At 38.8% G+C, this 25,374-nt stretch overlaps 1 protein-coding gene across 4 annotated transcripts in view; it reads right to left on the reverse strand.

Annotated features, from left to right (window-relative positions):
* LOC113467860 overlaps positions 1 to 25,374 on the reverse strand; it is a 56,400-nt gene that overhangs the window by 11,963 nt on the left and 19,063 nt on the right. For 2 of the 4 annotated variants that reach the window (XM_026824311.1, XM_026824309.1), the window contains exon 2: positions 8,082 to 8,156. In XM_026824311.1, the coding sequence (XP_026680112.1) occupies positions 8,082 to 8,123 (42 nt within the window). In that variant the 5' untranslated portion in view covers positions 8,124 to 8,156. Of the gene's footprint in view, positions 1 to 3,329; positions 3,405 to 8,081; positions 8,157 to 25,374 lie in introns of all 4 variants that reach the window. The other 2 variants (XM_026824310.1, XM_026824308.1) reach the window with 1 other exon arrangement.

Genomic DNA, 25,374 nt, shown 5'->3' on the forward strand with positions numbered 1-25,374 from the left:
TGACAAGCTATCCGCCTACTCACGCATTAACTGCACCCAGCCTGAGTGGGGCCGGGAAATTGCCCAGATGGTACCAACCACGTGGAACGTTGCTTAAAATTGGTGAGACATTGGTAACAATAACAAGTCTTTGAAGGTCGTTAAATTCGTTGAACATAACGTTAGCAAGAACATTGAGACAATTAGCATAAGGTCAGCAAGAACATTGAGACAATTACGAAAAAAAAAGAAGATAATAGGTAAATTCTGAAAAAATACATGTGTCGAAACTATTAGAAACAATCCAAAACAAAAAAGAAAAAATCAAGAACAAAGACACCTAAAACGTAATACCAAACCAAACACACCAGTCAATCACAACAAAAAGAGAGCAAAAACAACAAAACTTTAGTAAAACAACAAAAAGAGAGTAATTCAGACAATAACTGGTATACATTTCCCCCAAACAATCAAACAACATAAAATAATTGACGAGAAAGGAAAAATCCAGTGGAAACCAACCATGTAAATAAAAACCCTAAAGTAGACACACGAAATGAAATGCATCAGAACTGGAAACTGGTTTTGAGCAAAATAGGTTTGACCTTGAGGCCAACTATGGAGGAAGATGAAAAGATTGAGCTGATGGGAATAATAAAAACAAAGTTGGCCTTGACATGCTAGCATAGTAAGGTATGCGTACAGGGGCATACTATGGGTAGAGTACAGGGCATGCTACAGGTATTGGAAGTGCATGACCGACGTGACATAGGACGTGCTATCAGCACAGTCATATCAGGTCATACTATGGTTAGAGTACAGGGCATGCTATGAATAGACTACAGAGACTTGGTATAGGTATTATATGGAAAAATACTTCATAAAAAATTGTATAATGGAACATCTTGTTCAAAGCTGACAGTCTAAATAAAGCATTACTTACGTATAGTAACCTACCAGCTAGAAGTAAAACAGACTAACAGACCAGACACATGGCCAGTGTTACATAGGATAGTGCAGTGTTTATGGAACAGCAGGTAGGTAATAAAATAAGGTAGGTACTTATATCTCAGTACAGGTCATATTATGGGTAGAGTACACAGACAAAATGCACAATAGGGCGTGCTACAGATGGAATAGTGAATGCTTTATAGCTCATTATTCTACAGAGGAGAACGTAGGACTAGATAGTTTTACTGAGAAGAAAGTCGAAAGAAAACTGGAAAATAGGGGCAAAGACCTAAGATGTCAGTCCCCTCTTATAATAAATGTAAAAAAAAAACGAATAGATGCAAGCAGCTTAACAATTGGAATCTCCGAGAACATTGTTGAAGGCATCGTCAAAAACTGTGCCAATTGTTTCCATTAACTTTTCTTACAATAGTTGTTCTTATTCTCCATTGGCATTGGTCGAATTCTTTGACTTCTTCTTTTGCTTGTTCTTCCTAGCCTTATTGTTTTGCTTGTTATTCTTTGCCTTCTTGTTTCTCCTCCTTTTCTTCTTCTTCTTCCATACCCTCTTTCTTTATTAATTTTTTCTTTCTTAACACGAGTAAGCAAATATATCTTTGTGAAACGGTTTTAGATATTAAATACTGTCAGAATGGTTAATGATTTATCGGCAATACTTTTTACAATATCTCCCTCTATGATCAAAATTTTATCAATCCCATTGTTTTGCGTCTTAACGATATGATAAAATTTATCAGTCGAACCTCCAATTCTCCAGCACTATATGCGGCAATGAATTGTTACTCTCTTTTTAATTAATCAATTAAACGGAATTTTTCTCTCTCTATTGATTGCTTCAAATCTTCCAATTTCAGAGAAACTTTCCGCCTTGTCACTTGATAATCCAAGGTGAATCCTTACCTATGAGTTTTCCATTGATTGTATTGAATGCCTTGTTAGGATCAAGTATCAGAGCGGCTATTTGGTTTGATATGCGTGACACATTATTTTATCATAGGAGGATTATTTGGAATCAATGACGAGTGCTGTTATTCAATTTTTTTTTTCTTTAGTATTTAATAGATATGAGTTTTAGGTGAATGTTTAGATGTTTTGGTGAGTTGTCTGGATTCGAATACTATACCTAGTGAAATAGAATTCAAGTTGTTTCATGCACCTCTCACCAAATTCTCTTGATTATTTATTGGAAATGACGATTGAGTGATACATACCTAGTATTCAAAGTTCAAATCCATCATGGTTTCATCCGTCATCCGTGGAACCATTTGCTTTAAGAATAGGTGGGTACCTAATACCTATACCATTTATCAGAAGTTCATCCAACAAGAATTCAATCAATGGTTTCAATATTAAAAAATATCTCAAATGGAGTACCGTGTGAGAAAAATACCCATAGTATACTTACGTGGTGCTCCTATAATGTTGGTATTATTCAACACTCTTTCTTTTATTTACAAAATGAAATAAATATTTTTTGGAATTCTTGGCAATCTTTTCGTAGATTTTCAAATTCTCAAGAAAAGCGCTTCCCCGTGATGACCCAGTCACTCTGTGGCTACTCAGGCATGTCGATTCTAGCTGCCACTTGACTCATATTTTGTTTATGAACAAAACGGTTTTATCTGTCACGGGAAAACGAGAAAATCGGAAGCAAGTTGACAGGTTCCTAATATTTTATTGTATTTCTTATCTTTATTTCTTTCTTGCGAGATGATTTTCCTCTTTCCCTTTCATCGTCTTTGAAACCTCTCTGAACACGTCTTCAATAAAGTTAGATTCATATTTTCCTCTTATATTTGTTCATAAGTTGTTCATTTATTCTGTTATGAAGTACCAATGAGTACTCGTCTGTTGTACATTTCTCTACCTCTACCTCCGTTCAGGCAAAACTCCACACAATTCAACCTTAGAGAAATTAAGAAATTCATACGCCACACTCCAAAGAACATTAGAGAAACATGTAAGGTTGAAGCCAAGCATATAATTTGGCCACACCTATATCAACACAGACAAATAGATAACTCTGTAAGCACTTTCAATTTATTGTTTTGCAAAATACGCTACAAAACTTGAATAACAATCAACAACTTCTCAAAACGAAATAATTCTTCTGTTTCCACTTCAAACCAAGAATCTAGCTCTAGTAGGCATATTAGGCAAACTTGGAGAATTCCATGATGAACTTTGGTAGAACTTTTACGAAATTTCACTTCGTACTTGTTATTTTATTGCTGACACTGATCTGTGGAATATGTTTTCAAGTTTGAAAAATAATTAAATGAACAAAAACTGAACTGTGTAGGTAATACTTTGGAAAGTTTTGAAAAGAAAGAAGAAAGAATAGAATTAAGGGTGTAACCCTTACAACTAGAACTTACCAATTCGATGATTTTGATGATTGTGTTTCTTGTCAAAGTCATTTTTGATTTGTGGTCTTCTGGTTTCTATGGAATCTGAAACAGACAAAAACAGAATGTTGAATTAGTTTCTGAAGTGTAGAAGAGTTTTGTATTGTAAGTATTTGCCCAAGAGGTTTGATAGGGATTCACTGCTAAGGTCGCATAGTCCCTGAAAGTATTACTACTACGCTTGTAAGTTAAGACTAACGCTATTGAAAGCAGGGCATATCAAAACACTCACTTGTCTAACTGTTCCTATAGGAATACCTAATCTACGAACTACGAATATTCCTTCGACTAGAAATAACATCTGGACAGGATCTCAACGTAACGGTTGACTTACACGATAGTATCCGTATCCACCCCCTCCGTTAAATTTCAAGTGGTTCCATTCCGGATATTAAAGTCTCAATGACTTCCCAAGTCAAATACCCAAATAATAAAAGTATCTAGACCCAGTATCAAGGAGTGAGTAAATAATAATTATTGGGATTTTTAATGCATTTTATGAGGTAGACAAAAACAGACCATTAGGTAATTGAAACACTGGATGAAAATAGAAGACAGGAAGCTGCCCTACCTAAGAAAAAATATAAACATCTACTATAGAACCAACAAACAGTAAGTAAATACATGAATAGGGCAGCCATTTCCGATGATACAATGGAAGGAACTGAAATGAGCCCCTACCCTACCCTTTTATCACAACTTACAAGGTTTGGTAAAGTACCTTTTCGCCAACTGATATTGGAAAGGAAAATATTAGTAGATGTACATAGGAACACAAATAACTGATACCAGAAAAGACAACACATTAATATTAGATTGGAAAACCAATACGATTCTTTTTGCTAATGAGTCTAGTAAGTAGGTTTGTTAAGTAGTCTAGTTTTGAAGATGACATTTTCAAGATTTTGTCAGAAACTGCTCTCAATCTTGTAAATACTTCGTCCTCGTTTTGGTGACTCAGATAATTATGAGATCAAGCCATCATGTGTCGGTCTCTAGAGCTTCCAAGTCAACCTGATTCCAAATATGGATATATTCGTAACTACTAATCAACAACTAGCCAATACAGGTGTTACACAATCATATGCAAAAGGGTAAATTCCTATTGAACCACATTGGATAGGTATGTATGATATGATGATGTCACCCAAATGTACATAATTAATAATTATCTACCTATACATTTTAGATATTCCATAGGTATTTAATTCTCTACCGATTTAAAACAACAATCCATTGGGCAATTTGTAAAAGAAATACCTGTTTGTATTTGTAACGAAATGTACTTCAAATTCCATGCTAGTTTTTTGCCTAGCACTTTTATTAATTTTATTGCTTTGATAAGGTCTTTGTAATAAATGCTGTGGTAATGGCAAAGTTTCTGTAACTTAGCATGGGGTATGCGAGTTGGCAATCCCGGATCAATCGACCTCGAATGGAATAAAGTGATCGAGACATTTTGGCAAATCATACTTTGAAAGGTGACACATCACGTCTTGAGCTTCAGCTAGGGTTGGACTTTATCACAGGTAACATTGGTAACAATAAGAAGTCTTTGAAGGTCGTTAAATTCGTTGAACATAAGGTTAGCAAGAACATTGAGACAATTATTAGCATAAGGTTAGCAAGAACATTGAGACAATTACGAAAAAAAAGAAGATAATAGGTAAATCCTGAAAAAATACATGTGTCGAAACTATTAGAAACAATCCAAAAGAAAAAATCAAGAACAAAGACACCTAAAACGTAATACCAAACCAAACACACCAGTTAATCACATGAAACTTTAGTAAAACAACAAAAAGAGAGTAATTCAGACAATAACTGGTATACATTTCCCCCAAACAATCAAACAACATAAAATACCTGACGAGAAAGGAAAAATCCAGTGGAAACCAACCATGTAAATAAAAACCCTAAAGTAGACACACGAAATGAAATGCATCAGAACTGGAAACTGGTTTTGAGCAAAATAGGTTTGACCTTGAGGCCAACTATGGAGGAAGATGAAAAGATTGAGCTGATGGGAATAATAAAAACAAAGTTGGCCTTGACATGCTAGCATAGTAAGGTATGCGTACAGGGGCATACTATGGGTAGAGTACAGGGCATGCTACAGGTATTGGAAGTGCATGACCGACGTGACATAGGACGTGCTATCAGCACAGTCATATCAGGTCATACTATGGTTAGAGTACAGGGCATGCTATGAATAGACTACAGAGACTTGGTATAGGTATTATATGGAAAAATACTTCATGAAAAATTGTATAATGGAACATCTTGTTCAAAGCTGACAGTCTAAATAAAGCATTACTTATAAATCTTTGGGATTACTTTTACTTATAAATCTTTGGCTACTAGAAATCTTTGGGATTTAAAATGACCTAATAGTCAACTCCGAGCATTTGAAAACAACAACTACTAGAAAGTCCTACACATCAAACAAGGCAAGAGAGCCGGGAATCCATGGCTTAACTCCTGGCAGAGCTTTGTCTTAGATTTAGAGATGACTTCAGCTTCGTGAGACCAATTTAGAGCCGTTCATTACTCATGATTTATTTACCCTAATTGTATTGGAACTGAGAGTATTCTTACTCTTCTTAAAATAGTATCCAATCAAAGTCAAATGTGTCTTAATTAATTTCATTGTTGTTACGAGACCAACTAATAAACTGGTCTAATAATAATGACAATGCGTATTGTTAAGTTGAATGTGCTAGGCATTAGCACCCTAATAAACCATAGCTAGTAAGACTACATTAATCAATTGACTCAATTCTCACTGGAATAAAATCTCATGTGTTTTCTAGCACTGTTCTTTGAATAGTATTTAAAACTTGATTACTTTACTCCATGAACAAGGTTCAATAAAGTAAAACTTACAAGTCAATATTTTGGATATTTTCAGGACGAATAGGGTTAGATGGGAGGGACGGACTTCCGGGAGAACCGGGACTGGACGGGATTCCCGGTAGAAATGGAATGGATGGAATACCAGGCAAAGATGGTCTGCCGGGAAAAGATGGAATTCCTGGAACTAATGGAACCAAGACTGACCACTACGCCATGGGAGCTGACACTAAAAGTTTTAGTGACGGGGTTTTACCCTCCGTCCAACGTGCTATCGCCGCTGGTTTGGTGATCTACCGATTTCACTAATTAGGTCAATAATGTTAGTATGGAAGACTGCAAGCCCGATGACTTGCCAGTGACTATAATGACTATTCTAGTAAGAATGTAGAAAATATTAATCATAGATGACAGCTCAATGTCGTGGCGTATCCCTATATGTGCACTAATACTGATTCTGATGATATGTCACAGTACAATGTTGTTATTTTCTGTTAGGCTGTTGATTATGATTTAATGAATTACTGAGGCGATCTTTAGGTTGGACCCGACGAAACTGTCTGGTACTCTGGTCACATTCTTGTATTCTTTAAAGCTTTACACCCACGGTACACGTACATAATATGTAGAATCTAGATTCCTAAACCTACAAAAGTAGGTACTGAGTAGGTAGGTGGGTGGCAATACTTTGCAAAATTTTCTGTTGCTGAAATTATTCAGCGTATTTTTGGGGTACGGCCTGTTGTTGACTAACCTGCATCCCTTTTTTTTCTCTCTCTCTTGTCTATGTTTTCATGGAATTAATCATAATATTTGTCTTGTAGTTAGTTATGATTAGGTAGTAAGTAGTATCTGTCATCTACAGACAAATCACTAATACTGATCTGATTCTGCTGATATGTCCCAGTACAATGTTGTCATTTTCTGTTAGGCTGTTGATTATGATTTAATGAATTACTGAGGCGATCTTTAGGTTGGACCCGACGAAACTGTCTGGTACTCTGGTCTTTGACTAAAACTTTTTTGGCTAACCGGTCCCTCCTGTTTAATGCCTTCACCAATACACCACCGAGGCATCAATGATTTATTGATAAAGTATTCGAAAGGAACCTATGAAGCTATGAACAAAACGGTTTTATTTGTCACGGGAAAACGAGAAAATCGGAAGCAACTTGACAGGTTCCTAATATTTTATTGTATTTCTTATCTTTATTTCTTTCTTGCGAGATGATTTTCCTCTTTCCCTTCCATCGTCTTTGAAACCTCTCTGAACACGTCTTCAATAAAGTAGATTCATATTTTCCTCTTATATTTGTTCATAAGTTGTTCATTTATTCTGTTATGAAGTACCAATGAGTACTCGTATGTTGTACATTTCTCTACCTCTACCTCCGTTCAGGCAAAACTCCACACAATTCAACCTTAGAGAAATAAAGAAATTCATACGCCACACTCCAAAGAACATTAGAGAAACATGTAAGGTTGAAGCCAAGCATATAATTTGGCCACACCTATATCAACTTGACTGCCATCAGCAAAGATGACATCATACCACGTACGATTCAGATCCCCAAAGATAGGAATAAATGAGACATTGAGATGGAATCTACAAGAACGAACTACAAGCAAGGAAAACAGTCTAATACGAGACAAACTTGGAGAATTCCATGATGAACTTTGGTAGAACTTATACGAAATTTCACTTCGTACTTGTTATTTTGTTGCTGACACTGATCTGTGGAATATGTTTTCAAGTTTGAAAAATAATTAAATGAACAAAAACTGAACTGTGTAGGTAATACTTTGGAAAGTTTTGAAAAGAAAGAAGAAATAATAGAATTAAGGGTTACAATTACAACTAGAACTTACCAATTCGATGATTTTGATGATTGTGTTTCTTGTCAGAGTCATTTTTGATTTGTGGTCTTCTGGTTTCTATAGAATCTGAAACAGACAAAAACAGAATGTTGAATTAGTTTCTGAAGTGTAGAAGAGTTTTGTAGAAGTATTTGTCAAGAGGTTTGATAGGGATTCACTGCTAAGGTCTCATAGTCCCTGGAAGTATTACTACTACGCTTGTAAGTTAAGACTAACGCTATTGAAAGCAGGGCATATCAAAACACTCACTTGTCTAACTGTTCCTATAGGAATACCTAATCTACGAGTATTTCTTCGACTAGAAATAACATCTGGACAGGATCTCAACGTAACGGTTGACTTACACGATAGTATCCGTATCCACCCCCTCCGTTAAATTTCAAGTGGTTCCATTCCGGATATTAAAGAAAGTCTCAATGACTTCCCAAGTCAAATACCCAAATAATAAAAGTATCTAGACCCAGTATCAAGGAGTGAGTAAATAATAATTATTGGGATTTTTAATGCATTTTATGAGGTAGAAAAAAACAGACCATTAGGTTATTGAAACACTGGATGAAAATAGAAGACAGGAAGCTGCCCTACCTAAGAAGAAATATAAACATCTACTATAGATCCAACAAACAGTAAGTAAATGCATAAATAGGGCATCCATTTCCGATGATATATAAGGAACTGAAATGAGGCTACCCTACCCTTTTATCACGACTTACCAGGGTTGGTAAAGGAAAATATTGGAAAGGAAAATATTAGTAGATGTACATAGGAACACAAATAACTGATACCAGAAAGGATAACACATTAATATTAGATTGGAAAACTAATACGATTCTTTTTGCTGATGAGTCTAGTAAGTAGGTTCGGTAAGCAGTCTAGTTTTGAAGATGACATTTTTAAGATTTTGTCAGACACTGCTCTCAATCTTGTTCGTCCTCGTTTTGGTGACTCAGATAATTAAGAGATCAAGAGGTTGTCTAAAAGTGTCCGCACATAACTGATAAGACAAATTAGACATTATGTAGAATCTAGATTCCTAAACCTACAAAAGTAGGTACTGAGTAGGTAGGTGGGTGGCAAAATTTTCTGTTGCTGAAATTATTCAGCGTATTTTTGGGGTACGGCACATGTTGTTGACTAACCTGCATCCCATTTGTTTTCTCTCTTTTTTTATGTTTTCATGGAATTAATCATAATATTTGTCTTGTAGTTAGTTATGATTAAGTAGGTGGTAAGTATCTGTCATCTACAGACAAATAGATAACTCTGTAAGCACTTTCAATTTATTGTTTTGCAAAATACGCTACAAAACTTGAATAACAAAATTAGACAAGAATGCAATGTTTCTTAAGGAAAATTAAGACAGTTTAAGAGGAAGATACATTTTTGACATTGAATGACGTGGGGCTATCAAAAAACTGTCTAAAATCAACAGACCCGAATATCAAGTTACTCTTAGAACAACATCGATTGAGAAGTTGATGCCTGGGAAGGTGGGAAGACACATTGGTGATATTGAATGACATGAGGGTATCACAAAAGTGTTGAAAACCGTCAGACTGCCAGACAAAGTGGTGCAACACTAGACAGTTTTGCAAGAATTATGGGACGAAGACAGACTAGAAATTTCGCCGATATCAAAGTATCAGGCCAGCCACTCACTATCAGGTAGATCTGACGACAGGTACACCATAGTGTGTGTGCTCATCAGGTATCAGGTAGACCTGATAGACGGAGCTCTTCAGTCGTACCTGTCAGGTCTACATCAGGTAGTTTGTGTGTGCTCATCAGGTGTCAGGTATACAAATGCTCTATCTATCCGATCAATTTCGATTGAATTTAATTATTAATGCTCTATCAAATTCATTTGAATTGAATTGAAGTTCATTTATCAAAACATAACAGGTATTAATATCTGACTTCTAAGAATAAGATGACCAAAGTGACATTTCACACATTGACAAGTCAGTGGCAATAGCGAGATGGCACTGGAACTCAATTGACCTAGTGGTCGGTGATGCAATGCCAATTTGACTTGATGTTGATGACATGTCATGCTCATTGCACCGCCAGGTGTCAGGTATACAAATGCTCTATCTATCCAATCAATTTCGATTGAATTTAATTATTAATGCTCTATCAAATTCATTTGAATTGAATTGAAGTTTATTTATCAAAACATAACAGGTATTAATATCTGACTTCTAAGAATAAGATGACCAAAGTGACATTTCACACATTGGCAAGTCAGTGGCAATAGCATGATGGCACTGGAACTCAATTGACCTAGTGGTCGGTGATGCAATGCCAATTTGACTTGATGTTGATGACATGTCATGCTCATTGCACCGTTATGTGAGAAAGTTTCGTTCTAGACCGGGAGTTCGATTCCCGCCCAGGGCGGATTTTATCCGGAACGGATAATGTTCATGCGGGCTTTCTCCTATCCTGTCTTCCTTCTCTGTTCAATTTGGGGACGATAAAACCTTAGCAGTTACAGTTTCCACTATGGACCCTTTTGAAAAGTTTCTTTTGTTCGATAATGCTGGGTACACATAGTGAATCCCACATTCGCGAACTCGGGTTGCCGAATTCCCGCGAGTCAGTGGCAATAGTAAGATGGCACTGGAACTCAATTGACCTAGTGGTCAGTGATGCAATGCCAATTTGACTTGATGTTGATGACATGTCATGCTCATTGCACCGTGAACATCCAAACGCAGAACGTGATGTAACCTTGTCAAACCTGGGTGTATCCATCTCTAGAACCTCGGCGAGTCATGTGAATCTATTTGAGAAAGTTTCGTTCTAGGCCGGGAGTTCGATTCCCGCCCAGGGCGGATTTTATCCGGAACGGATAATGTTCATGCGGGCTTTCTCCTATCCCGTCTTCCTTCTCTGTTCAATTTGGGGACGATAAAACCTTAGCAGTTACAGTTCCCACTATGAACCCTTTTGAAAAGTTTCTTTTGTTCGATAATGCTGGGTACACATAGTGAATCCCAGATTCGCGAACTCGGGTTGCCGAATTCCCGCGGGTTGTGCTTTCACAAGTTCGCCAGCCTAGTTTGCTCGGTGAGGAGAGCGTCTGCCTTGTAAGCCCTAGGTCGAGGGTTCGATTCCCGCCCAGGCCGGATTTTATCCTGAAGGGATAAGGTACGTCTCGGAACTGCTGTTTTTTTTTCCCATCCTGTCTTCCTTCTCTCTTCGATTTCGGGACGATAAGACCTTAGAAGTAGAACGTACAACTCGTGAACGCACAACTCCCGAGAATTCGTAAAGACATACTGGGTTGTTCCATCTTGGGGTGTTGCTCTGAGATCAAGAGGTTGTCTACAAGTGTCCACACATAATCGCCAAGACAAATTAGACAAGAATGCAATGTTTCATAAAGAAAAATAAGACAGTTTAGGAGGAAGATACATTTTTGACATTGAATGACGTGGAGCTCTCAAAAAACTGTCTAAAATCAACAGACCTATCAAGTTACCCTTAGAACAACATCGATTTAGAAGTTGATGCCTGGGAAGGTGGGAAGACACATTGGTGATATTGAATGACATGAGGGTATCACAAAAGTGTTGAAAACCGTCAGACTGCCAGACAAAGTGGTGCAACACTAGACAGTAGGAAGACTTGCAGAGGTACTTGCCTCAAAATAAAGAGTCAAAGGGAATCATAGAAGAAGTAAGTGTAGAAGATAACGTAAGATTACTGAAAATTAGTAGGGAAACAGTCTACAGTCTACACCGTAGATATTGGAAAAGAAGCAAGGGACATTTATACCAAAGCATTAAAGGAATATTCTACCCTGGTGTTACCAACACCAATGAAACAATACAACATTTCCAATGGGTAGAAGAGCTGTGGTTGGGTGGAAGAGCTCATTTCTGAGAATTCTGCCACGTTAAATAACACCTAAGAATAATAATAATAAAAAAATCCAACAACATCCTCCTGAGATCATTCCTGACAAAACCCACCTTATAGGTCACATCGTCACACATACCAAAATCATGAGAACATTCGTGTATGTTAAATTCCCGCGGGTTGTGCTTTCACAAGTTCGCCAGCCTATTTTGCTTGGTGGGGAGAGCGTCTGCCTTGTAAGCCCTAGGTTGAGGGTTCGATTCCCGCCCAGGCCGGATTTTATCCTGAAGGGATAAGGTACGTCTCAGAACGGCTGGTTTTTCCCCATCCTGTCTTCCTTCTCTCTTCGATTTCGGGACGATAAGACCTTAGAACTTAGAAGTAGAACGTACAACTCGTGAACGCACAACTCCCGAGAATTCGTAAAGACATACTGGGTTGTTCCATCTTGGGGTGTTGCTCGCCTGTTGAACACTGATTGATCGAATTACAGGGTAGTCCTTGTGATTCTTCTCATTAACATCATTATCCGGCTCAGTATTTTCAGCTTTTGGTTTTAATCCCATTCTTTGAAATTTTTGTAACAACATACCTAGGTAGGTACCGAATTTTATATTTAGTTTAATATTTGCCTTTTAATGTTGAGTAATTAGCTAATTAGGGAGTGTGGTAGAGATGGGTCCCATTTACCGTCAAAATGGGAGCGCTCGGCAGTGCGTCAGGCCAATCCGAGTTATTATTTTTCCTCTCATAGATAAAATCATAATATGTACATGGTTACATATACTAGGAATACTCATGTTCATCAGAGATAGTAATACAATGTACCTATAAGAATTAACAGTCATCTGTGTATCATACATTACATTACATTGAAATTGGGGTCTTGTCTGACGAAATTCCCGTGTGCGGAGTCCAGTCTGTAGGACTATTGCACCCAAAAGTGTATCGTACATAGGTACTAGGGATACAGTTTGGGTTTCTCAGAATATAAAATAGGTAATATGAATTATCATGTGTATATCTTCTAAAGGTGCTTGACTACAAGGTTTACCATCACTATGGCTTGATTATAATTTTACAACAGAAGGGTACCGTTCCAGAGCTGAAGATAACGCAGCCTGCAGGCAGAGCACAGGTTTTTGTTTAGGATTTCATAGGTTAAACCTAGGATGATCATAATCTTATGGATAAGATACAGACCCGAGATAGTGTGTATGGGGATAGATTATGTATAGAATCGGCTTTAAGCAAGGTACACACGATATGTCTACCACCGTGATGGTCTTCCACCCTAGTCTTTCGACGGATCATTGCTTGTGTACACGATATTTGCTCAAATTTCAGGTCTCAACAAGAGAAATTTGAACGAAAGTCGCGTACACGCTCAACGATCTATCGAAAGTCCAGGTTAATAATAATAGTCCTCATTTATACTGCTCGCATAGGACTGAAAAGTCCCTTTACTCCAGCAGTGGGCTACTACTATTACCGATTGTTTTCAAATTCTCAAATTATTTCGAGGATAAAATTCCATACCTCGACTGGCATTGAACTCACGCCCTCCTGTTTACCAGGCAAGCGTCTTGATCACTACACCATCGAGGCAGGTTGTTTCACGATATTTGCTCAAATTTCAAATCTAAACAAGAGAATTTTACGCACATATCGCGTACACACGCAACGATCTGTCGAAAGCGCAGGTTAGAAGAATGCGTCGGGAGACATTTGGTAGTGTGTGTAGTACACACGCAACGATCTGTCGATCTGAAAGCGCAGGTAACTGCTATGGTCTTATCGTCCCGAAATCGAAGAGAGAAGGAAGACAGGATAGGAGAAAGCCAGCCGTTCCGAGAACGAACAGTATCCCAGCAGGATAAAATCCGCCCTGGGCGGGAATCGAACCCGCGGCCTAGCGCTTACAAGGCAGACGCACTACCAACTAAGCTAACTAGGCTGGCAAGCAGAACTTTTGACCAACCGATTTATTCACAATATTAACGGATTCAACCGATTCGAATCGTACCTATAAAATTGTCTCCGATCCAGATCATCCGAAAATCGGTATCTGTGAATCCCCTGAATCGACGCCTGAGTTAATCTCATGCCTTGCACTTGAGTCACATTAGAACAATCTAAATATAAACCTCACCTCATGAGCATTACGTTTATTACTAACTTACCAACAGGCAAACACAAGCCGAGAAGTGAAGTTTCTCGGAATAGATTTCAAGATGACGAAATGTCCATAAAAGGTTTACACGGTTGACGTGAGACCATTTTTCTTTGGAGTAACTACTGTAACTAAGATGGATTTAGTCCAAGCTTTACCAAGAAGTCCAAGAACAGAAAACGGTAAAAGGTCACGTAGGTAGAGCAGAAGAAAGTTTGATAGAGGGAACTGTAACAACGGTGGTCTGATCGTCCCGAATTCCCGATATCGAAGACAGAAGGAGGAAGGGATAGGAGAAAGCCAGCCCGAGAACGAACCTTATGAGTCAATAATGAAGTTCGCCACTGGCGGGAATAGAACCCTCAAACCAACGAAGCGTTTACAAGGCAGATGCGCTACCTTCCATGCTAACTAGGCTGGCGATCGATCTTTGGTGCGTCCTTTTTCCACCTTCTTGTGGTTTGGTTTCGAAGTAAAAAGTATAAGTAAGTAGTGCTTCATTTAGACTGTGAGCTTAGAACAAGTTCCATGTTCCATGAACAAAATGTTCCATCATACCAACAGTTGTTCCATCATACCCACAAAAGTAATGGGGAATCTGCTGCTAAGGAGAATATTTTGTTCCTTTGAAGGTGAACCATGAGTCCCACAGGTGACCACAATCCCAACACTTTTTCTGACAAATCTCAGATAGCAATTACGTACACGCCACACGCCATTGCCATTCCCTAATGAGAACCAGCACAGGCTATTACCCACGAGCTGTAACTGCATCGGGATGTGCGAGTTTATCTACGCTTAGTCGCAGTAGTCTCGAAGTTAGAGGAGATAGCACCATAGATGTAAAGGCCGTGATACTGGGTACCTTACTCAGTGTGTCCAAACATAGTCGACCGGGCATCGATTGACTAGGTGAATCTATGTTGTCGAGGCAGTGTGGACGGTTCATTCGACATCGATCGACTGCCGGGCGACTATGTGTGGACACACCTTTAAAGATGTAACCATTGAATATATCGTGCGATCTTTAGGCAATATTGCTGCTCGTGTAAACACGGCCTTAGAAATCCCAATGACACACTTTCAACAGGTAATTGAAGCCCTTTCCCCCCCCCTCCCCCCCTTTATCGTCGAAGTAATAACAGAAAGTATACGGCCACGCCCTTCCATTAATTAATTTCCTCGGCAAAAGTCAAGTACGTAAAATTTAGCGTCGTGCATTAAGCAGGGAACGATATTTGTGGACAAGCATTTATTCTTAACACGTCAATATTAAAATTCCGGTTTGGCTTTTCAGGCGGCATCACGCGACTTCGCGCTGAAGTCACGCCACTGTTCCAATGTGCGACTAGTACCTTACATGATGATGACCATACTAGATGCAACGTAAGGTGGGCAGACCACCTACAGCCAGTGGAGTAGGAGGGAACTCTATTATGGTGTACGTACCAACTGGCGTACAAGGTTAGTCCAAATGAATAGCGCGAATTAAACACCAGTGGCGGAGCCCATAGCACAGAGCTCTCCAAAAAGGATTATTATTATCATCCTGAATGTGAGGAGAGAAGGAACGAAAGAAAGAACGAAAAGAGGATAGAAGAAAGTCAGCCATCCCCAGAGCGAACTCCATCTGTTCATCAGGTATCAGTGGTAGAACTGACAGACGGACCTTTTCAGCCGTACCTGTCAGGTCTACCTGATAGTGTGTGTGCTCATCAGGTAGAACTGACAGACGGATCTTTTCAGCCGTACCTGTCAGGTCTACCTAATAGTGAGTGGCTGGGCTTAGGCAGGTATTTTAAACTCTCGACAACTCTTGAGGTGATAGGACAAAGTTAATAAGGTATACAATAGGTGTGCCATATGAAAAATGACGACCTAGAAATCTCTAAAGTTCGTGGGATCTGTATCAGCGGAAACACCGAATGACATTATGCAACCTTGGGCCGGAGCCCACCGTCAAACAGATAGGTGTCCTCCAATTCTTCAGAATTTATGAGTGGAGGAATTACCTGGATTTTAAACTTTTCAAACTGTGCTATGAAAAGAATATTTTGTTTTTATTTTTGTTTTGTTTACTTGATGAATTTAAGTTATCAGATTCTTTGGAGGTCTCATTTATTTAGACTAAATGTACACAAATACAAGAAATTACAAACACAGGGCGAATCCAACTACTTACAAACAAAGGGACAATCTCTACCATTCAACCCTGATCAGAAATTTTAAAGATCTCTTGAATTTCATACAAATATCCAGACCTCAAAAGATTTTCCTTAGTCTCATTACCTACACACTTTAAATACTGCATTGTTATTATTTTTGTTCGTTTCGTTATTTTTTGTTTACTTTGCGCTATCAGATGGAATAGAATATTAGATAGAGGTCTCATCAGGAAAGATAACGTGAGATAGAATGGGAAAATAGAGGCACAGCACTAGGGAACGCACTTGACTGAGGTGGTGTGTCTTTCAAAAGGAAAGGATGGATTAGAAAGTAATCTATAAAACCCTTGACAAAGTTAGATTGTAAGGTATTCTAGGAATTAAGGATAGTTTGAAGCGCGAACGACCTACTGTCCGTAGTGTCAAAGCGCCTTAAAAAAAAAAAAAAAAAAAAAAAAAGCCTTTGGAGTAACTACTGTAACTAAGATGGATTAAGTCCAAGCTTTACCAAGAAGTCCAAGAACAGAAAACGGTAAATGGTCACGTAGGTAGAGCAGAAGAAAGTTTGATAGAGGGAACTGTAACAAACCTTATCAGTTACAGATGAAGTTCGAATAGGGCGGAAATAGAACCCTCTCGACTCAATGCTTACTGGACTTAGTAGACGCTCTATTGAAGGCTGGCAATGCATCTTTGGTGTTTCCACCTTCTTGTAGTTTAGTAAATGTAAATGTAAATGCAATTTCTTTGTGTTATTATGTCACAACTTTGGTGCTCACTGCAGCATTGTAGGATTTTTCCCACTACTAGTCACGTAGGTAGAGCAGAAGAAAGTTTGATAGAGGGAACTGTAACAACGGTGGTCTGATCGTCCCGAATTCCCGATGTCGAAGACAGAGGAGGATGGGATAGGAGAAAGCCAGCCCGAGAACGAACCTTATGTGTCAATAATGAAGTTCGCCACTGGCGGGAATAGAACCCTCAAACCAACGAAGCGTTTACAAGGCAGACGCGCTACCTTCCAAGCTAACTAGGCTGGCAATCGATCTTTGGTGCGTCCTTTTTCCACCTTCTTGTGGTTTGGTTTTGAAGTAAAAAGTATAAGTAGTGCTTCATTTAGACTGTGAGCTTAGAACAAGTCAATTTTCAAGTTCCATGTTCCATGAACGAAGTTGTTCCATCATACCCACAAAAGTAATGGGGGATCTGCTGCTAAGGAGAATATTTTGTTCCTTTGAAGGTGAACTATGAGTCCCACAGGTGACCACAATGCCAACACATCGTCGACATCGATCGACGGCCGGGCGACCATGTGCGGACACACCTTTAAAGATGTAACCATTGAATATATCGTGCGATCTTTGGGCATAATTGCTGCTCGTGTAAACACGGCCTTAGAAATCCCAATGACACACTTTCAACAGGTAATTGAAGCGCCTTTCCCCCCCCCCCTCCCTCTTTATCGTCGAAATGTGTGTGGCAGAAAAGGCTCCTGATGGCTTAAAGTCTTTCGAACGTCCGAGAGAACTAGAAGTCGGAGGCTTTTCCGCCACACATATTCCGACTGTCTGTCAGATAGTCGGAGCATGAGGCATGAGGGGTTGCCCTTGGAATAAACAGCAGTACAGACGAGGTGTACGAGTAAGAGCTGCGACTGCTGCGAGGGAATGATACTGTTACACCCTACGGTCCATATAAATTTTGGATATACTGTACAACATTGTCTTCAGGCTAGAACCCGTGTGTGCACGCCTTAGAAATCCTAATGACACACTTTCAACAGGTAATTGAAGCCCTTTCCCCCCCGGGTAAGGGTACCGTCGAAGTAATAACAGAAAGTATACGGCCACGCCGTTCCATTAATTAATTTCCTCGGCAATTTGTGCTGACACTGAAAAATGTTACAGTAACCTCGACAAGCGAGGATAAGCATTCAAAGACGAAGCAAGGGAAAATCTAGTTGATACTATTAGATAACTATGGAGATAAAATGGAATATACTTGTACCGTTGATATACGATTAAAACAAGTTCTAGAAACCTTACTTAGGCCAGCTACTCACTATCCGGTAGACCTGACGACAGGTACACCTGATAGTGTGTGTGTGTGTGTACTCATCAGGGTGGTAGAACTGACAGACAGACCTTTTCAGCCGTACCTGTCAGGTCTACCTGATAGTGTGTGTGTGCGCTGATGTACTCACCAGGTATCAGGTAGAACTGACAGACGGATCTTTTCAGCCGTACCTGTCAGGTCTACCTGATAGTGAGTGGCTGGCCTTAGGCAGGTAGTATTTTAAACTCTAGGCAATCTCGACAACTCTTGAGGTGATAGGACAAAGATAATAAGGTATACAATAGGTGTGCCATATGAAAAATGACGACCTAGAAATCTCTAAAGTTCGTGGGATCTGTATCAGCGGAAACACCGAACGACATTATGCAACCTTGGGCTGGAGCCCACCGTCAAACAGATAGGTGTCCTCCAATTCTTCAGAATTTATGAGTGGAAGATTTACCTAAATCTTTTCAAACCGTGCTATGAAATGAACATTGTTTTTGTTTTGTTTTGTTTTTTTTTTTTTTTGTTTCGCTTTGGATAAATTCAAGTCATCAGATTCTATGGAGGTCTCATTTATATACATACGTATTTAGACTCAATGTAGTCCTAAATAAAAACTAAAATGGACGCGGCACATAAGGGATCAGGAAGAGACCGCCTTAGCATAATAATAAAATAGACTCAATGTACACAAATACAAGAAATTACAAACACAGGGCGAAATTATATTGCCTGGGAGAATCTCTACCAATCAACCCTGATCAGAAATTTTAATAATCTCTTGAATTTCATACAAATCTCTAGACCTCAAAAGATTTTCCTTACTCTCATTTCACACTTTAAATAGTGTATTGTTATTATTTTTTTTTGTTCGTTTCGTTATTTTTTTTTACTTTGATATTTAATTTCATTGTGCTATCAGATGGATTAGAATATTAGATAGGTAGAGGTCTCATCAGGGAAGATAACGTGAGATAAAATAGGAAAATAGAGGCACTGCACTAGGTAACGCACTTGACTAAGCTATGACTAATAAATCTAATGATGGATTGTCCCTGGGAGCTGGGAAAGTACTTTGGACGTGCTCTTAATAATGCAGAGAACGACATGGCCATTGTAGACGAAAAGGTGTGCCTGAGACGTATGAAAATCTATTGAGCTTTGTAACTTGATAAGAAATTTTTGTAAGAAATTACCAAGAGATTAGTAGAATTGATGAAAGTAGGTACAAGTAATCTTTTGTAAGGTGGGGTGGTGTGTCTTTCAAAAGGATGGATTAGAAAGTATTCTATAAAACCCTTGAATAAGTTAGATTGTAAAGTATTCCAGGAATCAAGGATAGTTTGAAGCGCGAACGACCTACTGTCCGTAACGCAAAGCGCCTAAGAAAAAAAAAAGAAGTAGGTATAGTTTGAAAAGCTCTGGATGCACCAAAAAGGATAGTGTTCATCTCGTTCAATATTCGATCATTCATTTCACATGAGAGGTTAAATCAGTTGAATCGATTGAAGGTCCCATATCGATAGAACCAATGGCTTACATCCTGCATCAACTTTCACATTTCAAAATATCTGAACAAAATATTTTCTGTTCTAGTGATGATGAGTCCATATTGTTTTTGTGTTGACCCAGTAGGTAAGTACTTCTGTAGTTATCTACATCTATATGAATGAGAAGTAATAATAAGAATTATCTAAGTAAGTAATAAGTACCTACCCTGAGTACTTACTAAATACGTATAGGTACCTACATATTATTCATCAGTTTAATTTCTGGTTAACAGTAGAGAGTTGACAAGATAGTTAATTACTTGACAGTAGAGATCAGCGGTTCCCAAACTTTTTCCAACGCGGCCCCCTTTTTTTGTGAACGCTCCGCGGCCCCTTTACTGTATTTTATGTGATCTTCCCGGGGGTCTTAAAGTCCTTCACGGCCCCCGAAGGGGCGGGGACGACAATTTGAAAATCACTGGATTAGATAGTGAATAGCGCCTACTCACAATGACTAGGTAATGAGTAGGTACAGCTAGGTAATGAGTAGGTACAACTAGGTAATGAGTAGGTACAGCTAGGTAATTAGCTAGGAATGTCATACTACTCTGAAGTCCTATTAGAGTGGGTAGGACAGTCTATTTGAATGGCCAATTTACCCGCGCAGAGAGAGAGAGAGAGAGAGAGAGAGAGAGAGAGAGAGAGAGAGAGAGAGAGAGAGAGAGAGAGAGAGTACATCCTGCATCAACTTTCGATGGAAAAATTTGTCTGCCTCCCGGATATCAGAGCTTCTGGCGGTACAACTTCAATAATTGCCACCAGTTCAATTCAGTCACTTTGATAACCAGTTGAAGTCAGGCGATTACTTAACACGCTGGTCAAACAGCATGTGAGCTTTCTTCTAAGACTCACCTGTTGCCTGTTGATCGAATTACAGGGTAGTCCTTGTGATTCTTCTCATCAACATCATTTTTATCCAGCTCAGCATTTTCAGCTTTTGGTTTTAACTTTAATCCCATTCTTTGAAATTTTTGTAACAACATACCTAGGTAGGTACCGAATTTTATATTTAGTTTAATATTTGCCTTTTAATGTTGAGTAATTGGGGAGTGTGGTAAAGATGGGTCCCATTTACCGTCAAATTCGTCAAAATGGGAGCGCTCGCGGCAGTGCGTCGGGACAATCCGAGTTATTATTTTTCCTCTCATAGATAAAATCATAATAAATATGTACATGGTTACATATACTAGGAATACTCATGTTCATCAGTGATAGTAATACAATGTACCTATATGAATTAATAGTCATCTGTGTATCGTACCTACATTACATTACATTACATTGAAATGGGGATCTTTTCTGACGAAATTCCCGTGTGCGGAGTCCAGTATGTAGGACTATTGCACCTAAAAGTGTATCGTACATACTTACTAGGGATACAGTTTGGGTTTCTCAGAATATAAAATAGGTAATATGAATTATCATGTGTATATCTTCTAAAGGTGCTTGACTACAACACCCTGAGTGCACCAGTTTCTGAACCACACCATTTCTGCCTATCTAATTGATTCTAGATGGAGTAGAGGTGATTCCTAAACTCAGATGAGATCATCGCATGATGTAATAATCAGATCAGTTCAGCCACTTTGGCATTACTATGGTTATTCTCTTGAATATCTTATGGTTAACTTATTGAATATCAATGAAGTTGTTGGTTATCCATCATCAGTGATAGTTACAGTCCTATTTCCTGTCTTGCACCAGTTTCTGAACCACACCATTTCTGCTCATCTAATTGATTCTAGATCGAGTAGAGGTGATTCCTAAACTCAGATGAGATCATCGCATGATGTAATAATCAGATTAGTTCAACCACTTTGGCATTACTTTATTGAATATCTTATGGTTAACTTATTGAATATCAATGAAGTTGTTGGTTATCCATCATCAGTGATAGTTACAGTCCTATTTCCTGTCTTCTGCAGCCTAGGGCTAGGGGGTATCACAGAACATAGGTAGTCCCAAGTTAACCGCGCAACCAGGAACATCTCAGTTCGATTTCCAGCAAAGTCGAACATATTGACACGATTTTTCAACTCAGTAGGTACAACGGTAGCACTGTACCCACCGTCTAAAGTTCTTGTCACACCTTGCGAGCTGATGTTTAGCTGATGAGCTCCAGCAAGGACGAAATACAACAGAAGGGTACCGTTCCAGAGCTGAGGATAACGCAGCCTGCAGGCAGAGCTCAGGTTTTTGTTTAGGATTTCATAGGTTAAACCTAGGATGATCATAATCTTATGGATAAGATACAGACCCGAGATAGTGTGTATGGGGATAGATTATGTATAGAATCGGCTTTAAGCAAGGTACACACGATATGTCTACCACCGTGATGGTCTTCCACCTTAGTCTTTCGACGGATCATTGCTTATGGACACGATATTCGCGCAAATTTCAGGTCTCAACAAGAGAAAGTTGAACAAAAGTCGCGTACACACTCAACGATCTATCGAAAGTCCAGGTTAATAATAATAGTCCTCATTTATACTGCTCGCATAGGACTGAAAAGTCCCTTTACTCCAGCAGTGGGCTACTACTATTATACCGATTGTGGTCAAATTCTCAAATTATTTTGAGGATAAAATTCCATACCTCGACTGGCATTGAACTCACGCCCTCCTGTTTACCAGGCAAGCGATCACTACGCCATCGAGGCTGGTTTTTTCACGATATTTGCTCAAATTTCAGATCTAAACAAGAGAAATTTACGCACATATCGCGTACACACGCAACGATCTGTCGATCTGAAAGCGCACGTTAGAAGACCGCGACCGGGAGACATTTGGTAGTGTGTACCGAGCTTTAGAAAACCTTGAAATACTTCTACGCTGTAGGCATGTGGAACTTTCTGGTATGGTGCGTAGTCCCAAGTTAACCGCGCAACCAGGAACATCTCAGTTCGATTTCCAGCAAAGTCGAACATATTGACACGATTTTTCAACTCAGTACAACGGTAGCACTGTACCCACCGTCTAAAGTTCTTGTCACACCTTGCGAGCTGATGTTTAGCTGATGAGCTCCAGCAAGGACGAAACGCGTCCTAGATTGATCCAAAGGTAGTAACTTATAATTTTGGTGTTATTGAGGGTTTGTTTGTTGCAACATTTTCTCGCGATTGATTAGTCACTGGAATACCGGAACCTAAGAGTTTTCTTATCTTTCAATTACTTACAAGTCTTATAACTTATAACAGTTATGTATAATCGCACATGCACTCATGTACATCCATCTTATTGTTGTTTGACTAGGTGCAAATTTATTGCTTCGGTTGATAAGCCCAGGGTCAAATGTAAATCTAACGTATGAGTGTTTACTCTGGGAGTTTCCAGAGGAAAAGAATCTACATTAACGTCCCTTCCCTAACTTTCCTTAGGATAAGAATGCACCACCTGCGCTTTTGTAAAAGAATTCACAAAATATTCATTCAAAACTGATGCCAATTGACAAAATACCTACCAAACTGGCAATATTTAAACTCTCGTTTTCAACGGAGTAGTTGAAAGGACCTGATCAGGTACCTATCCATTTCTTCTAAAGTCAACAGATTGTACCCGTCTAAGTCTAAAGTTCTAATCACACCTTGCGAGCTGATATTTATCTGATGAGCTCCAGCAAGGACGAAACGCGTCCTAGATTGATCCAAAGGTGGTAACTGAATTTTGGTGTTATTGAGGGTTCGTTGTTTTCCAGGCAACATTTTCTCGCGATTGATTAGTCACTAGAATACCGGAACCTAAGAGTTTTCTTATCTTTCAATTCCTTACAAGTCTTATAAGTCTTATAACTTATAACAGTTATGTATAATCGCACATGCACTCATGTACATCCATCTTATTGTTGTTTGACTAGGTGCAAATTTATTGCTTCGGCTGATAAGCCCAGGGTCACTTGTAAATCTAACGTATGAGTGTTTACTCTGGGAGTTTCCAGAGGAAAAGAATCTACATTAACGTCCCTTCCCTAACTTCCCTTAGGATAAGAATGCACCGTCTGCGCTTTTGTAAAAGAATTCACAAAATATTCATTCAAAACTGATGCCAATTGACAAAATACCTACCTACCAAAACTGGCAATATTTAAACTCTCGTTTTCAACGGAGTAGTTGAAAGGACCTGATCAGGTACCTATCCATTTCTTCTAAAGTCAACAGAAGTGTAATACCTATTTAGTGTTGTGGAATTGAGAATTTGCCATCGAATTTCCTGCTTTTAGTCCTAATTTTACACTTTCTGACCCTTTCTTACCCCCCGGCCTGTAGTGCCATTTGGTACGTATGACCCTTTCTTAATTATTGGCATAAAATCCCTGCATAATAAGCAGAACTTTTGACCAACCGATTTATTCACAATATTAACGGATGATAAGAATGCACCATCTGCGCTTTTGTAAAAGAATTCACAAAATATTCATTCAAAACTGTTGCCAATTGACATAATACCTACCAAAACTGGCAATATTTAAACTCTCGTTTTCAACGGAGTAGTTGAAAGGACCTGATCAGGTACCTGTCCATTTCTTCTAAAGTCAACAGAAGTGTAATACCTATTTTAGTGTTGTAAAATTGAAATTTGCCGTCGAATTTCCTGCTTTTAGTCCTAATTTTACACTTTCTGACCCTTCCTTACCCCCCGGCCTGTAGTCCAATTTGGTATGTATGACCCTTTCTTAATTATTGGCATAAAATCCCTGCATAATAAGCAGAACTTTTGACCAACCGATTTATTCACAATATTAACGGATAAGGGGGAAAGTGAAATAATTATTATAAAAAATGTGTCAACTTTTTGGAAGCGAGTCAAAAAGAAGAAGAAAAAGAAAAATGTGTGTTATGAATTCAAGATGAATTTTAAAATATCGGGAAATTTTGAACTCTAACTTTGGGACAGATTTCGGAAGTTGGACGTGTTCTTGGAAATTCGATTAGTTAGGTCTCTCACTCTCAGTTCAATCTAAAGAACAGGGGAGTCGAAATTAGCGGAGATGCCCAAACTCCAGTTCCCGAAAATCAGTGATAAGATGTAGCCCATTCATCTATAAGACATCTAGGAACTCAAAATTAGTGGAGATGCCAAAACTCCAGTTACCGGCTAACTAGGCTGGCTCAGTACATTTTGAAAAAATTCAGTAGGTACTTGACTTGAGTTCAAAATTCAGTACTTTTTGGGACTGTACTGCACTGAAGAGCGGTCGAAATTCAAAATCTGCTTTTGCCCGCCATTATAGGTACACATTTTTTTCTCGCGTACACCCGAGGGTCTCTCGCGTACCCCCGGTTGAGAATCGCTGTCATAGAGAGTTAGTTACCGAAAATCAGTGATAAGATGTAGCCCATTCATCTATAAGACATCTAGGAACTCAAAATTAGTGGAGATGCCAAAATTCCCCGTTTTCAAAACATGAATCGAGATTAGAATACCTACCTAGTACCTATCTACCTAGAACAACTAACCAAGTAGGACTGAAAA

The sequence above is a fragment of the Diaphorina citri genome, unplaced genomic scaffold (genome assembly GCF_000475195.1).
Source record: "Diaphorina citri unplaced genomic scaffold, Diaci psyllid genome assembly version 1.1 scaffold570, whole genome shotgun sequence".
NCBI lineage: Eukaryota > Metazoa > Arthropoda > Insecta > Hemiptera > Psyllidae > Diaphorina > Diaphorina citri.